Below are 18,152 nucleotides of genomic sequence, written 5' to 3'. Positions count from 1 at the left end.
CAGAAGCAGCATTTAACCTCTGAAAACATGCATTGACCAGTATGCTGCAGACTGCATTTAATCTGGCAAAGCGCTGTCAGTGCGCGGTCACATGACTGCCTCTGCGGCATCCGTTAATAAGGCCCCTTTACTTTGTGACCTTTTCTGCTCGCAGTGATGGTGAGTAAGGACTAATTGGCCCTTTTGGACTCCGGATCACACAAGATCACCACAGGAAACCCACACAGAGCAGTCCCAGAGATAAGTAACAGCGTGCGCACGCACACACATGCACACAGCAGCAGCAACAGAAAGCGACAGTGTGTGACTGTGTTCTTCAAACACTAATTGTTACTTTAAGATAAATTTTAATGACTGCTCCTAAGGAGGGATGGTCAGATTTGTGCCTTGAATAACTAACAGCCGACAGGTTTTTTTTGTTCCAGCAAACTCAGATGGGTGTCAAGTGAAAAAACCCATCAATGAGTCCAACTGGAACAAAAACCTGTAGCCTGTTGTCTCTTCGTGGCAGTGTTAGAGTCCATCCTTGCACCGGAGTAAACACAGGGTGTAAGAAATGTGTACAGACACAAATATGCATGTCTTCATTTGTGTGGTGTGTGACACAGACAGATGCTCGGGCCTGCTCTCTTGTCATTCTCCATCCTGCTGGGACACGAGATATATTAATTGTCTTCCAGCTACTGCTCAGACAGAGTCTGTGTTATCATGATTACCTCCATCACCCCACACACAAGGAGCAACAGTTACAGAACAGCCTCCAACTGAACATCTTTATTTAAAAAAAAAAGTGGCATCAAGAAGTGGCAATAAATATTTGGTAAAACGTTGTCCTTGGTTCAGAGGATGTATTACATTTTGGTGGTGATCCAGATCTGCATCATTTTCAACTTTTCTCATGTGATGTCATAAAGAACTGTTGGTGGAAGTGGTGACGGCTGATGGTGATTATCCTGTCATCTACTGCTGCTGATGGGGACACAAAGCCTCAACACTTCATCAAGCCTCCCAGCCAACTGCTTCAACAAAAGCTTCATTACTTGAAACCTCATTTATGGTAAATGAACTGCATTGTTACAGTCCTTTACAGTGATGCCTCACATTCAGGCACACACACCCATGTCAGCGTCCAGCCATACAAAGCAAACAACCGCTCACCAGGAGCAATGTGGGCATTAAGGACCTTGCCAAAGGACACTTATTGATTCCCTGGCCAGATGGAGATTTGAACAGAGGACCTTCTGGTCTCAAGCTCACTGTTTTAACAGTCAGATTGTCACAACAACCAACCATGTGACACTTACAGCTAACAATATTACAATCATTGACTAACTACTTAGCCAGTTAGTTTAGCTAGACTGTTTAGACAGACAGCAGAACAGTAATGTTTTTTTACATTGCAAAGTTGATTATTAATTTCTCCCTCTTTTTTTATATACACCCTGAAATTTTTCAGTTTGCATTCCAGAAACACAAATTTTCCTCTTTTGTCTTTGAGCAAATCAAGCAAACCTTTGATCAAATCAACAGACAGACAGTAGTAAACATGTTTACTTTAGTCATGAAAAGGACAGGCAGACTTCAGTATTGATACGGCAGCCTACAGTCATCCCTAATGCAGATACTATGTGGTCACGTAGACGGTCTGTCTGGAAGCTGCTGAAACCTTGGACCAGAATAGCTCCGATAATGTAACTGTCAAGAATGTGTGTCATCAGGACCTGTTCCCGAGTACACTGTGGAAAACTAAATGGCAGCAGCGACTCCCTAGCTGGCCTGCTTTATTTAAAGCCGTCACCATGACTACAGAGTTAAGTGGTACACATATGCCGTCGCTCACATATGTTATTTAAATAACATATACAGCACAATATGCACAATCAGCAGTGGCCTCGGTGGCCACCAGTCCCAGGCTTTGGAAAAGAAAGTGACCAACTGATTTCAAGTTAAATGTAATTTTCAAATCTCACATATCTTGAGAAAGACACATGAGGAAGAAGATGTTTCTGCTTCAGCTGTATTCAAAACCAAATCCTTTCCACAGGGTTGTGTGGAGGTATGAAGATGTTAGCGTTTTAGAATGTGACCACTTCTAAACAATCGCGAAACAACTGTTTATTTCTCTGATTTAACACATTTCTATATGGAACAGGACAGTGCATACATCACTTGAACAATGGCCTTGTTCTGTTTCTTTGGCAACTAACTTAAAATCATTTCTGTAGGGTTATGTGAAGGTGTGACCATGTTACTTGAGTTTTAGAATGCAACCGTCTTATTTCTTATCTCTCGAGTTGATTTCAAGTGAGTGAAGGAAACTACTGAGATGTTCCATGTTAGACTTATTGCTTTTTCACCTTTGCTATATAGATTTATTCATCCCATCAAGGATTCAAAGTGACTTTCTGGTCAAACTCACCTCTCTAACCTTTAGGCCAACACTTTGCAACTGAAGGTCAAAAAATATAAAATTTGTTGGTTTGCCAATTTACATTTGGTCCCTTAAAAATGGGGGAATCAGGAATACACAGTGGTAATACTCAAACACCGTTCTTATGATTTGGATATGAACACCCAGAAATGAAAGCTGAATGTCTGCACCAAATATTTATCCACCCAAAAAGGCCTGGAAGATGTGACAGGAGAGAATCTTCTTTCAGTGTTGATATTACTGAGGCCTTAAGATACATGTTGAGGAGTGGAGAAAGAACTCAATGGAGTTACACACAGCTGTAAATTTGAGTTCTACAAAATGTCACCTTCTGAAGTCCACGTCTGGAGAATAAGAAGAGCTCAAAAGTCAGTTCATCATGTTAGAGACGACACGGCGAGAGCGCGCTTGCCTCACCCCTTTCCTCAAACGAGAGGAACAGCTGCAAATACAACTTAAATGCTGCTTTCCCACATTTACTAATGCTCCCTGGAGATGGATGGTCAACCCTTTGTGATAGAGATAAAAAAAATCCCCTGAAAGATTTAAAAACAACCCACTATGTGGAAATGTCTAGTCGTGAAAAAGCAGAAAAAGTAAATGCTTCACATACACAAAAGAAAGGATGTGCAATTTCTCCTGGTAATATAAAATTTTAGGAAAAAAAACTGACTGTACCTACAAGGTCATGCACACAATGAAAACCAGAACTGGTGCACAAAAGCAATGGGGGTAAAAGGTCTTTGCGATGGCAATCAGCACTGCCAGATGTTCCTCGAAGATCTAAATGCAATTCGTGCTTACAAAACATGGTTTTAAGACGCCATAAAGTTGGTTACCTCTAAAAAGAACCTGTATATATGTGACTTTCTCCATCTGACTGGAATGTGATCCATCCTCGCCACTCCATACGGCCCTCCTTTTGTGCTATGTAAACAGCCACTCACTTTGCTAATTGACTTTCTGCGCCCCTCTCAGGACAATAGACCTTGTCCTTGACTTCTTTATGACTTCCCCTTCATAAGCCCTTGGTTGATTATGCCTTTAAGGTGCCTTTAATAAAGGCTATGCAAACAGAGCTTTCAGCGGAAAGTATGAGGGCTCTCTGCCTCCGTAGGGCAAAATGCCAGCCCTATAGCGACAGGCAAGGAGGAAGATATTGGCTAAAAACAGGCTAAATAAAAAGCTTATGAAAAGCTTTTACTGGAGGAGTCTGCTGAAGCAATGAATGACCTTTGTTTTTGGGGGGGGGAAAAAATGCAATAATGGCTTTAGATGTGTTTATTTTTGCTTCTGCAGAGGAGGTTGTGTTTTCTTGCACATCCATTTGTTGGTTTGTCAGCAGGAATACTAAATAACTAATGTACCAATTCGCACAAAACCTGATGATGATGTTGAGTCAGACATAGAAGACGCTTCACTAATGGGTCACATCCACACCAAGGGACAGAGCCAGTTATTCTAAAATATGTTATTTTAGGAAAGATCATATTTATACAATATAAACATGTTGAAACAAAAAGATCTTTCCTGGAAAACACCACATGAACAGGAATAATTAGGATAATAGCTGGTCTGGAATAGGTACTGTTACATTTTTAAAAAGCGATCGAGTGAGGAAATTTTAACACTTTATGACAATGGGTGAGCTATTTCGGGCAAAATAATACACCTAAAGGCTTAGTACTCCTGAAAATATGATAAAGGAGTTATTTGATTTGTACCAACTGAAATCTCAGAGAAATTAGTTGGCTTCAAGTTTAGTTAACTGTGTTAATTAGTACACAGCTAGCTACTGTATACAAAATTATAAATCGCAAAAATTCTGCCCTACTGAAGAATAACATGTTCGGATTAAAAACACCCCCCCCCACACACACACACACAAAGAAAAGATAGTCTAACAGTCAGTTGTAAGGCAACGGAACTATTATCTACTCACCATGTTAGTTGGCCAGCTAAATCACTACAATGACAACTCGTATATTGCACGACTATGTGTTTAACCCTCTGGGGCCGGCGCCACCGTATACGATGGCTAAGACCAAGCTTTACTAAATTATAAATACCTTTTTAGTGATATGAGATGCTTTTTTTTTTGCTGAAAAGTTAACTCCGCGGACTTTCGAGCCAGCCATCGGCCATCTTTGTACTCCTCATATACTCAACAAAAATATAAACGCAACACTTTTGGTTTTGCTCCCATTTTGTATGAGATGAACTCAAAGATCTAAAACTTTTTCCACATACACAATATCACCATTTCCCTCAAATATTGTTCACAAACCAGTCTAAATCTGTGATAGTGAGCACTTCTCCTTTGCTGAGATAATCCATCCCACCTCACAGGTGTGCCATACCAAGATGCTGATTAGACACCATGATTAGTGCACAGGTGTGCCTTAGACTGCCCACAATAAAAGGCCACTCTGAAAGGTGCAGTTTTGTTTTATTGGGGGGGGGGGGGGGGGGATACCAGTCAGTATCTGGTGTGACCACCATTTGCCTCATGCAGTGCAACACATCTCCTTCGCATAGAGTTGATCAGGTTGTCAATTGTGGCCTGTGGAATGTTGGTCCACTCCTCTTCAATGGCTGTGCGAAGTTGCTGGATATTGGCAGGAACTGGTACACGCTGTCGTATACGCCGGTCCAGAGAATCCCAAACATGCTCAATGGGTGACATGTCCGGTGAGTATGCCGGCCATGCAAGAACTGGGACATTTTCAGCTTCCAAGAATTGTGTACAGATCCTTGCAACATGTGGCCGTGCATTATCCTGCTGCAACATGAGGTGATGTTCTTGGATGTATGGCACAACAATGGGCCTCAGGATCTCATCACGGTATCTCTGTGCATTCAAAATGCCATCAATAAAATGCACCTGTGTTCTTCGTCCATAACAGACGCCTGCCCATACCATAACCCCACCGCCACCATGGGCCACTCGATCCACAACATTGACATCAGAAAACCGCTCACCCACACGACGCCACACACACTGTCTGCCATCTGCCCTGGACAGTGTGAACCGGGATTCATCTGTGAAGAGAACACCTCTCCAACGTGCCAAAGGCCAGCGAATGTGAGCATTTGCCCACTCAAGTCGGTTACGACGACGAACTGGAGTCAGGTCGAGACCCCGATGAGGACGACGAGCATGCAGTTGAGCTTCCCTGAGACAGTTTCTGACAGTTTGTGCAGAAATTCTTTGGTTATGCAAACCAATTGTTTCAGCAGCTGTCCGAGTGACTGGTCTCAGACGATCTTGGAAGTGAACATGCTGGATGTGGAGGTCCTGGTCCGGTGTGGTTACACGTAGTCTGCGGTTGTGAGGCTGGTTGGATGCACTGCCAAATTCTCTGAAACGCCTTTGGAGACAGCTTATGGTAGAGAAATGAACATTCAATACACGAGCAACAGCTCTGGTTGACATTCCTGCTGTCAGCATGCCAACTGCACGCTCCCTCAAATCTTGCGACATCTGTGGCATTGTGCTGTGTGATAAAACTGCACCTTTCAGAGTGGCCTTTTATTGTGGGCAGTCTAAGGCACACCTGTGCACTAATCATGGTGTCTAATCAGCATCTTGATATGGCACACCTGTGAGGTGTGATGGATTATCTCAGCAAAGGAGAAGTACTCACTGTCACAGATTTAGACTGGTTTGTGAACAATATTTGAGGGAAATGGTGATATTGTGTATGTGGAAAAAGTTTTAGATCTTTGAGTTCATCTCATACAAAATGGGAGCAAAACCAAAAGTGTTGCGTTTATATTTTTGTTGAGTTTAGAAGCTGTGTGATGACGTGCACAATGTGAGTGTCCAATCAGAATTGGTTCACCGTCACATGGTTTTCCAAAATCCAATCGTAGGGCAGATTTATCTCACGTGAAAAGCCAAAGATCGTTTTCAGGAGTGATATGTTACTAGTTGGCCCATTTGAATAGCCCCCTGGGTGTGCCAATGAGTACATACTATTAGTACATAGTGCGCCCTGCGCCATTATGCACAGCGATCAGTGAAAGCAGGAGCAGACGGAGAGCCTCTGATGACAATCTCATGTGCTCAAACAAAGAGCGTGTAACTATCAGGATTGCTCCACTAGTTTGCATGTGAATGTTACTGGATAACTCTGTTGCTTTCTCTGCATAAAGCACTGTTTACCATATCAATGGACAACAAAATGCATAGACCATTTTGTATATATTGTTCAAAATGTGCATTTGTGTTTATTGTTTGAACCTTTTTGTTGTACAGTCTTTTACACAAGACCTCAAATTACCTTTATAAAGTGTCAAAACAGTTGTTTATTATAGTTTGCTGTGTGTTTTGAATAAATGTGTGGAAAATGATTTTTCGCTTTATTTTTTTCCTGCCTATTTTTTATTGTAAACCTTTATTACACTTATAAAACACAACAAAAACATCAGGCTTCTACCTCATTACAAATGAGCATCAGCTAACAAACTTCACAAGCAGGAGGAGAAACATAATTCATGCTATGTAGTCAAACATACAACAGAACAGGAAACTAAAACCAGAATAAAGAAGGGGCACGGTTTGTGGCTGAGGATGACACCAAAGCGTTTTGTCTGTTCTGCAAATTAGTGATGGCCAATCTTCACATGCAGGTACTGCCACAGTTATAGACCATGTTTGTTTTTCTATTATCTGTTTCGTCTTTGCAAAACCTTATAATTGTTAGAATGGAATATAAGCAGTAGGTCACCCCGTTGAGTCTGGTCTGCTTTAGGTTTCTTCCTCAATACCATCAGAGGGAGTTTTTCCCTTACCATTGTCACTTGTGTGCTTGCTCTACTGGTTGGTAAAGTTAGACCTTACTTGTGTGAAGTGCCTTGAGGCAGCTTGTTGTGATTTGGTGCTGTATAAATGAAATAAATGGAAAAAAAATTGAAATTGTGTCCTTCCAGAATGCATATCTGTGAAAGTGAGAATGGGGTTCTCTCTTCTTCTACATCTGGAATGGCATCACGGTCTAAAACCTTGGGCCAAATCAATATGAGGATCAGAGACATTAACTGTTGTGGCAACAGTGAACAGACAAACTCTTTGAAATGAACAACTTTTGTTCAGATACAGACTGGATAACATTTTGGCTCATAATCTGCCATATTTATTTTCATGTGCAAAACTTGCACATGTCATTAGAATCAGTATTCTTCAAACAGGAAAATTAAACTGTTAAACAGGAATATGCACATCCTGAAAAAGAGCCAAAACACAGCTATTTATCCACAGATGCAACCAAACAAAAATCCTCTCCAGCTGAACTCTGACCCCCCCCCCCCCCCCCCCACTGCTTTTCTTCTAAACACAAAAGTGTTGTTTGATCAGCTGTTCTGTGGGATCAGAGGAAAGATTAACTTCTCTCATTCTTACAAACATCCACAAAGCCCATGCCCATCAAAAACAATGTGCCCACCTGTTTACCAGCCGTTCTGTCACTGCTTGACACCCAGATCCTAATCCCCCACCCATCAGCACAATGCTGGACACTTGCCTCAACTGTCCATTTCAATGGACGGAAATTGGGAATGCAAAACAGAGCACGACTGAAAGGACATGCGGCTCCCATCAGCCTACATAAAAACAATGGAGAATCTCCCAGTGTTTAGCCTGGACTTCCTCTCGCCACACAGCCCCAACAATGAGGCGCTATTATGACTGTGCCATTTTAAGCAGCCATCTCAGGATGAGAACACATCTTCACATCACTGCAAACGATGCTGGGAAAAGCTGAATAGATATTTAGGAAAAATATCAGGAAAAACAGAACATGCAAGCTAATCAGACACCATATGTATACTGGTTCCAAACCCCCCCCCCCCCCAAAAAATAATCATCTTTGGCAGTTTGTGAAGATAACAGGCAGCCGAACAACTGCACTGCACACAACAGTCAAACAGAAAGCAACATCTTCTGCACTCACAGCTCCCCAATGAGTGATCCAGAAATGTGCAACCCGTAGCACAAGTGTTTGTTTGCATCATAACAACTGTCTAATATAAGGGGGCTCTGTGGTACTGAAAAGGATGATGGCTATTTATTAGCCACAGCAGAGCTCTTTCACCAAACTATTTAATAATGACTTGTCTCACATGAAGACCAACTACACACAAACAGAAAAAAGCCTAGGTGTTCATCACTAGGTTTGGTGGCCAGGTAGAGGGATGGAAGTGAAATAAAGTGACTCGATAAATTAATGACAGCGTCTGTTTTTTTTTTTTTTGCATTATCTGTGAGAGATGGACTCATTTATCAATTTATTAACACAGTCCTTTTACTGGGTACATAAAATGTAATTTTGCAATGACATTAACATTACTGCATGATTATATCATTTAGTGGATTATCTCGTTGGCCCAACTGTCAGATTTGGAAGACATTTGGAAATGGAACACATGGGTAGGTTCATGATTTTAAAAGTGGATTAGTCCTTCACTGAAATGTTTGAAGCCTGAATGCACTCTGTGTCCCCACAACCAGACACAATTAAGACCCGTCTACAGAAACGTCACACCATAGTTTGTGATGTAATGGAGTTCGTGGTCATGATACTCAATGAACACCCCATGGGAACGACACCATGTCTCTTGTAATTGCCCCGAGCCTCTGGTCTCGGTCGGGAGTTATGACTCGCCTCAAAGGCACAAAGAGGAATGACATCTACAAACCAATCACAGTGCAGTTCGACAAACCTGCATCAGATGGTCACAGTTCCATCTGTAACACTCCTCTAGGAGAGAAAGGCACTGGGCCAGAACCAATCCAAAGCGAGTGAGCAGGAACACGAGAGCGAGACCTTGACCCGGTCGTTCCCCTCCACAGCTTCAATGCCTCAAAGCTTTGGCTTTTAGCAAATACAGCCTTCAAAGGAAAGCGAGTTCAACTCCCTGGAACCAACGCATTGTTTCAGTCCTGGCTGGACAGATAATCTCGAACAAATCCTAAATCTCTGTGGGATTAACAGTTAGACAAAGTGGCAAAACACGCACAGTCACTGCCAGTTAGAGAGTCTCATTTGATATCAAGAAAAATAGATACATTCACAAACCCAGGAGGAACCGGAACTGAAATTTTATGAAGGTATGTTTAAAATAAAACTGTTGTGGACACTTCTGGCTTTCTGTTGCAGCAGAGACAGTACAGAGTGAAAGGCTGTTCACAGATTCTCTTGGATGTGCAACACAATCAAACATTTTTAATGTAAAAGCTGCTGGAGCGGGATTTAGTCTGAAAGCCATCGTGTGACTGTAAGGTGCTTTTGTGTATAAATGAACAGTGCTTAGAGAACATTTGCAAAACTTCTTTTAAATACAGACTTGAACATTAACTTCAACCCGCTTTGCCGGGCATCAGGTTACAGGTTTTTCATGTCTGAAATAGATATTATCACATGTGACAAAGGAAGATAAAGGAGAGCAACTCAAAAGAACAACTGTCAACATCTTAGCCAGTTAAATTATTAATTAGACTATTCAGCTGCTCTTATTGGCGTATGTTATCTGTATTCGCCAGCATAGACAGTGTGTGGCGCTGTAAAAGACTCAAAAAAGACTGGGAACCTTTATCTTAAGTAACAGGTGACAAAAATATTTCCAGAACGAAGCACCATGAACAAACTCCCTATGCTAAATCTTGGAAAAGTATAATGTCTTCTACTTCAACCAAAACAGCACACGACATCTGTTTGCTTGGTAGAAATAATGCAGACAACGGTTGGGAATAACACAAACATCCCTCAATCAAAGACGGACTAACAGAAGACAAGGCAGCTAACGTGACTGTGAGTGAGGTTTTGCTCGGAGTGCCAGAAACATCTTTATTTTTCACTTGTGAAGCAGTGGGAATACATAACAAAAATACAGCATAAAAAAAAAAAAAAAAAAAAAAAAAATCATGCTGCTTTAATGAGCAATTAGCAAAGGCAACAACACATTTGCAGACTTTCTTCATCTAATTCTGGGTGACTTTCAGAGAAGGGTTGTCCTACAGCGCTATAGATAGTTGTGGAATTCACATACAGCTGCTGTTTACGCTCATCGTGGATAAACCGTCTGCAGACGCAGGGAATAAATCTGTGCCGACCAGATTTAACAATTCTCAAGCAAATATTGTCACCCAGAAAAACACACACACACACATACTCCTGATTTAAGGTAGCTGAAAGAAGACAAACTCAGAACCAGCGATTACACAGAAGGCATGTCCTGCTGTTAAGAATAAAGCAAATACACTGATTTATTATATGGCTGCGATGCTACGTGCCCTCTGATTGGCTGATTTCCGGTCCGATATTTTCCTATATCCCATGACAATCAGCCTGAAATGCATATCCCATTCGTTACAAACCAGAAAGCTAAAAGCATGATTAGAAAAGCCAAGTCGGACATGAACATACTCAGTAAATAGCTAAACAGCATCAGAAAAAACACACATTGAAAGTTTGCAAGCTAACGCCTGAACCATCTGTTAGCAAATTCTTCATGGAAGTGAAGCAAACAGTATGAGCACAAAACCATCAGCAGCTTTCATATTTGGGCGACACTGTAGGTTGGTGTGTTTATATATATATAATAATAATAAATGATTTATTTACCTCCCTTGTTTGGCCTATACAAAATTATCAGACTTCACTAACGCTCTGTCCATACTTACACCTCTGTCTGATATTCTCCCGTACAGATCTCGCACCCGGTTAATAATCCTTTATTATCTAACGACCATAAACAGTAAAGACCAGCGAGCAGTCTTAGAGTCACACTCAACGGAACATTGAGCATACAAATCTCAATAAGACAATAACATTTATTTTCAGGCATTTTAAAATGTAATTAGCTTTATATAAAGAAAGTGAGTATATGACTTAAGAAACATGTATTAAAATGGCCTAACAGAGAAATACTAAGAGGAGTTCCAACAACCAGGGATTTGGTAGAAAGAAGAAAAAATGGAAAAAAGATGCTTTAATGATGGATGGAGTGTCACCTCTCTGTCTCCATGTCTCTATCTCAAAATGATGAAATATGATATTTCACAGTGAAACCAATAATACTCTGCACAAAGACTTTAATCTGGAATTACATCACATTATTAATCACATGAAAAATTACAACAGACTGCAGCTTACCGAGCACGTTGATAAGATTATGTTAAATATGAGGACTGTTGAGGTAAGGCACAACTTTTTTATTTTAAAAAGTATTTAACTTCCAGTTCAGACACACGCATAACTGCACAACAGCAGTGTTTGCATAATAGCGAGTTCTTACTTCATTCAAAGCACTGACATGTTGCATCAGTCAAAATAGCTCAGAATTACGCGCACGAAGAACAGTGAAGAACAGCGATGACCAAACTGGTGCTACGCCGAGTGAAGGGAGCGATGATGTCACATGAAAGTCCCCGAAACAGCCAGTCATTCTGTGCAGCCTTCAACTGTTAATGCACATGATTCACACGCTTTAGAAGAGTCGCCGTTAGGCAAGTGAAGGCCTGCGCACGCTTACAGCAACGCTGCACTTCAAATTCACTTTTAGCGCGGGTGATAAGAATTATGGGTAATCATCAACCAGTATAGAGGCTGCCCTGCACGTTCAACTTCTCGTGTTCATGCTGCACAGGGAAGAAAGCTGACTGGTTGAATTTACCGCTGCAGCCGGGTGACAGGTTAGAAACACAGGAAAATAATGGAGAAGAAGGAGGAGTTTGATGTCGACACAAACGTGAAGTAAATCAGGTAAATTTCAGCTGAAAGGGAAACCAGGCACTCAAATAGCCTCTCGGCTACAGGACGCTCTATCAATAGTCCATTGCCCATTCATCATAACAGGCAGCCAGAGCTGGAACACTTGTGGGTCTGAGTCACCGTCCAGAATGCTGAGGCAAATCCTCAGACAGGTGAGGCCAGATCAGATTAATAATCATTAGTGTAAATCTTTCCTCCTGCAGGAAAGCACCGACAGGATGAGAGCTCCTCAGGATCTCTCCTCTGCTTATTGATCTGCAGCAACGCGGTTTCCATCGGTCACCGCGACAGCCACCACTCACGCTTCTGCAGAGCGCAGCAGGACTAGGAACGCTCAGGTATCACAACGGCACGCTTGGCTGGCGTTTGGCACGTTGGAGAGGCGTTCTCTTCACGGATGATGCGAAGGAGATGTGTTGCACTGCATGAGGCAAATGGTGGTCACACCAGATATTGACTGGTATCCCCCCCCACTAAAACAAAACTGCACCTTTCAGAGTGGCCTTTTATTGTGGGCAGTCTAAGGCACACCTGTGCACTAATCATGGTGTCTAATCAGCATCCTGATATGGCACACCTGTGAGGTGGGATGGATTATCTCAGCAAAGGAGAAGTGCTCACTATCACAGATTTAGACTGGTTTGTGAACAATATTTGAGGGAAATGGTGATATTGTGTATGTGGAAAAAGTTTTAGATCTTTGAGTTCATCTCATACAAAATGGGAGTAAAACCAAAAGTGTTGCGTTTATATTTTTGTTGAGTATATTTTCATGTCAACTTAGTGTGCTTACACTGAAGCCTACAATTTGGATTTTTTTGGGACAACTGAAGAAGTGCTCTAGAGTTCCATTTTTTTGGACCCATTTTGCTTTCTATTTTTGTAAATGCCAGAGGTAAAAAAAAAAAAAAAGTACACCTCTATGCTGACGACAGTGTTATTTATTACCTACACCATAGCACAGGTAGTACATGAGCTTCAGCCTTCACTTTAGTCATTACGAACTGCTCTGCGGAGTTTAAAATTGGGATTTTATGCTCAGAAAACAAAGGTTATGATTTTCTCAAACAGATGTTTGATGACTTCAGCATTTCCACATCTGGTGGTAAATCCACTGACAGGGTGCAACAGTACAAGTAGATACTTGACTACATGACAAGCATTTATTTAAAACACATATTAATCTATTTAGCATGGTCAATGTGAAGACTGGTTTATTTTAGAAATGAAAAGAAGAAAAAAAAAAACTTTTCTGCCTGAGATTATTCATTCATTCATTTTCTGTTGCTTGTCCAGGTCCGGGTTAGGGACACAGTAGACCAGGCAGATCATCCCACACTTCGCTACCCTCAACAAGGTCCTCAAACTCTTCCTGAGGCCTTTCCAAGCCAGCTGGGATATATAATCCCTCCAGTGTGTCCTGGGTCTTCACCGGGGCCTCAAACAGTTGGACGTGCCTGGAAGACCTCGCAAGAGAGACGACCAGGTGGCATCTTCATCAGATGCCTGAAGCACTTCCTTTCAATGTGAAGAAGCAGCGGTTCTACTCCAAGTCCTTCCTGGATAGTGAAACTTCTAAATCTGTCCCAGACCGTAAGGTCAGATACCCAACAGAGTAATCTCATTTCCACTGCTTGTATTGGCGACCTTGTTCTTTTGGTCATTGATTATGTATTACATATGCGTGCCACACTCTCCATGAATCCGACCCTTGATTTATTCTACCGTCTATTGTCTATGCGAAGTCTCACTCATATTTATGATTTGGTGGAATCAGCACTCGTGTCTTGTCATTTATCTCAAAGTCTCAAAGCCAACGTAAATTCTGCTTATAACAGGACAGACTGCAAAACACGATGTTCCCTGCCCTAACCCACTTTTCTGAGGTGAGTCAGTTAGCCAGTTTTTCTCAACAATAACTCAATAACAATAAATGATATCATCTTCTACGTCTGCAATTTAAACAGTCAAATAGTGAGGACAAACGGATTAAAATTTAGTGTCATTTGATGCACCAGAATAATGAAAAAACAACTCTGTTTAGGCTATGTTAGGCAATGATTGAAAGGGGATGACACCAAAACTTTTCATATGTAGAGAAAAGTACTCATGGCAAACTTTAAAATGCACTGTTTTGAAACATTGCAAGTACCTGTGTTTTGAATGCTGTTCCAGTCACCATGAGAAGGAAGACAAAACTTACTGTGCTGCCATCTGCTGTACAGTTCACAAATGATGAATTTCACATTTAAAGGTTACAGTCAGTGCAGGGTCTGGATGTGCAGCCGCGCGCTACTACATAAGTTGCCCAACATAAAAACAATCATATTTAACTGCAACACATAGAAAAATGTAAAATACACAATATGACCCATTAAATGGAGATAGGAATTAAGAATGTTTACATAGGAAGAAGTGAACAGTCTGAAGCTAAAAACACTCCAGACACCGAGTTGACTGATCCTAAAAGACCTTCTCAGCTCTTTTTTAAAAAAGAACCATTTCTGTGCCTGTTGTTTGAAATGGAAAGGAGCTTGTGCTTGCCACGCCCCCTAATCCTTCCTGGCAAAAGTACATCTAGAACATCTTCTGCACCCACAAACTGTGTGGGTGTGTCACAGACAGTATCAAGTGAACACAGAACTCCGATATGCTTAGGGTGTATCTACGTTGTTCCTGCAGACACACTCACACAGACCTGCAGGACTTTGAAGATGTTTATCATTAAACATGTGAATGTAAAATGTAGCTAAAAGCAGACTGTTCATGCACAGATCCCGCAGCCTTCCAGGTTCCTCTTACCTTATTGGAATAGGGATGCCTGGCCAGGTTGATGCCATCTGTGATCAGTTTATCTCTGATCATGATCTTCAGCTTGAGTTTGGGATAAATCACCAGCTCCCTCCGGTGACCCAGCGTCAGGTTCCTCTGTGCGCCCACGTACCCGCTGTTGCGCCCGACCCGGTCAGTGTTGTGCTCGGTCCAGGACTTGGACGCCCGCAGTCTGGACTCGTACTGCTCCACCATGTGACTGGTGTAGATGTCAGAAGCGGGTGGCATGGGCTCCAGGGTGAAGTACAGCCCGCTGGCCGTCTCTCTGGCTTCCTCCTTCAGCCGTCTGACCGCCTCGTGGATCCTCTGCCGGTGATGGGGAAGGTAGACCCCGATGGCATCCAGGTCCGGGTCCCCGATCTGTTTGCACACCTCCAGGTCGTCGTATCCATTATCCACGAAAGACTCGACATAGTGGGCGAGCTGGAGAGTTTTGAGCCACTCGTACACGATGACAGGTCCGTTACTTGTCATTTTGCAGGGAGAACTGAACAAGATGCTCACTTTACTATTCGGCGTTTAAGTCTCATTATAAACTTAGAGATAACTGATTTGTTTTTCTACCGCAAAAGTGCACACGGCTGAGCCACGAATCTCCATCGCAAAAAAGACCAAAACAAACATACCTGTCAGAATTTACAAAAAGCCTTCTTCAGCTCTCCAAACCCCCAAATCGTCATTTTAAATCACCAGCAGTCTTTCATCGTTCGCATTTTGCAGCGATATTTGCGCTCCGTCCATAAAAAGAGAAAAGAATTTAAAAGAATTTTGCTCAAAGTCGCGCGACAGCCTCTGCAACGCGCACGCGCGCCTTCATCAAAGACTTCAGCGGCGGCAAACGGCACCGGGCTGCAAAAAATAAATACTAACAATAATGATAAAGTAAGAAAACGGCTTAAAAAGAAAAATCAGAAGAAAATCAGTTTGTCAGTCGGGGCTGGTTCAGCTTTGGGAGCCGGTACATCAGCAGTGTGGAGCCAAAAGCAAACACGCTCAGTGCTGCTGCTCCACGTCCACGCCCCCCAAACCTCACCGTGCACGTTCCAAAAAATAAAAATAAATACATAAAAAAAAAAAAAACACTCTCTCAGCTCGGCTCGTGCCGCACAGCGGGTCACCAGAATAGTCCAAAGTTGGTCCGAAAATCAAGCGCATTTGTTGAAAGCTGTCGTTCTGAGTTCACGTGGATGGTTTCTCTCTCTCTCTTTCTCTCTCTGACACGCGCTCACTCACTCACCGTCTCATCATCATCACACACGATGCGCCCTCTACGTGCTGACAGCGGTACTGAAGTCTCCTCAAAAACTAAACATCTATAAATCTATAACGTTTTTTACAGAGGACTATCAATAATTATATTTGGCGTTTCCAAATGCATTTAACTGAAGAACAGTACACTTAGAAAGGACCAGGTCAGGAGTGAACCTGGGAAGCCTCCATACTGCTCAGCTGTACAAATACAAAAGGAATTATGACAACCGCAGTTGTCCTGATTTGTCAGTGACTGCATGATTCTGGAATCAAAACGAGGCTCTAAACCTGATGTTTCAGCTGCCTAGCAACTTTGCAAAATACTTCTGAAATGCCTCAAAGTTAAATTTTTCTGCAACACATAAAACTTATGTAAATTTGAATATGTCTTATTCCGCATTACAGATTTGCAGACTTCCAGAAGTCTTGCTTTGCAGCAGAAATTCCTATATGGTCCAAGTACAATTTCAGAATATTTCTGATTCATATACTGTACAGATACAGATACTTGTATATGGGTACGTTCGAAGCAATGAATCAGAAATCAATTTAATGTCAAAGATAAGCTTACATCCATACACGGTCTTCTGAATCAATTTTAATGTGGATAAAGTTTAAATAATAAATTATATTATAATATACCAACTGCTCGATTTGTAACTATAAATCTGTGGCGACACTACTTCTGCATCTTCAAATGCTTTGAAAACTTCAGCGATCAGTGCGACTGGTCACTTTGCCTGTGAGATAAAAACATCAACATGTCCAACAGTGGTAGACATTATAACGGATAAATGCAACCGTTGGAGCTTTATGTTGAGTTCATAATCTGTTAATGTTACCAGATCAGAACGGGGGAGTTACTCTACCTGTGCTAACAGGCTAAAAACAGCTGGTTTCTTCTATGCCGCACTTTTTGCTACCGTCTGTGGTGCTGCCCCCCAGTGGTGAACAAAAGGAAAGTAGAGGTCATGCCAACATACTACAACATAGTCATAAGAGAAAAGGAAAGATGGGGACCTTGACTATATCGGCGTTACATGGGCTCTATGATGATGTGGTTAAAAAATATACATACGTCCACAATGGTATGAGATTTCTGGAATGTTTTGTTGGTGCAGAAAAATAATAAAGCTCCAGTGCCCATTAATTCTCAGAACAATCTTCCCATTGCATTACATTCTAACTTCATGTCATTGCAAAGGAAGTGGAGTCCTGCTGCGTGGAACCGCTCCTGCACTGGGCGACGTTGTGAAAGAGTAGAAGTTCCAGAGAAACCAAACAGAAGGGGAACTGCGAGTATAACCTGTCTGCTCTGTCCAAATTGATGCCAAGCCGGCTGCTGCTGCTGCTGATGCATGCTTTATCAAATCTGAGCTGACAGCTTGTTAGGGGCCAGTTTGATACGATCTGAGCTCGAGCTGGAAGTGATTTGCCTCAGCTCATTACGACATGCAGCAGGGCCGGAAAACCAACACACCCGTCACGGAGGACGAGGAAAACCTATCAAACATCCTCCTGTTGGAAGGTGACATCAGGGATTTATCAAAATCAAACACCAGGACGTGTGTTTCGGGTTACAGACATTACAGGAGGATCAGACTCATGTCAGATGCCATTTCCGCTGCTGCTGTAATTATTGTTGTGTACTCTTTCACCGTTCTTCGCCCGACCTTTTGTTTCCCAGTTCCAGCTGCAGAGTGTTGACTTTCATTCCAGCCCCTCACCTGATCCTGTTCCGCAAGCCAAGCCTGTCCCTTATTCCCAGAGTAACCACCTGTGTTTGGTCCAGCTCCCAGCTTAGATGCCAGATGGCTGATTTGCCCTGCAGTCACAGTGATCCATCCTTCATCTGTCTAATATCT

The 18,152-nt window shown here is 42.2% G+C and overlaps 1 protein-coding gene across 3 annotated transcripts in view; it reads right to left on the bottom strand.

The window, feature by feature from the left end:
* The window catches only part of sash1a (SAM and SH3 domain containing 1a), a 212,115-nt gene extending 196,573 nt beyond the window's left edge, over nt 1-15,542 (bottom strand). For 2 of the 3 annotated variants that reach the window (XM_034162689.1, XM_034162690.1), the window contains exon 1: nt 15,007-15,542. In XM_034162689.1, the coding sequence (XP_034018580.1) occupies nt 15,007-15,510 (504 nt within the window). In that variant the 5' untranslated portion in view covers nt 15,511-15,542. The remainder of the gene's footprint in view (nt 1-15,006) is intronic. The other variant, XM_034162694.1, reaches the window with a different exon arrangement.
* Nucleotides 15,543-18,152: the final 2,610 nt, after the last annotated feature.

The sequence above is a fragment of the Thalassophryne amazonica genome, chromosome 21 (assembly GCF_902500255.1).
Source record: "Thalassophryne amazonica chromosome 21, fThaAma1.1, whole genome shotgun sequence".
NCBI lineage: Eukaryota > Metazoa > Chordata > Actinopteri > Batrachoidiformes > Batrachoididae > Thalassophryne > Thalassophryne amazonica.
The sequence above is the reverse complement of the archived record's forward strand: the minus strand, read 5'-3'. Positions and strand labels throughout refer to the sequence as shown.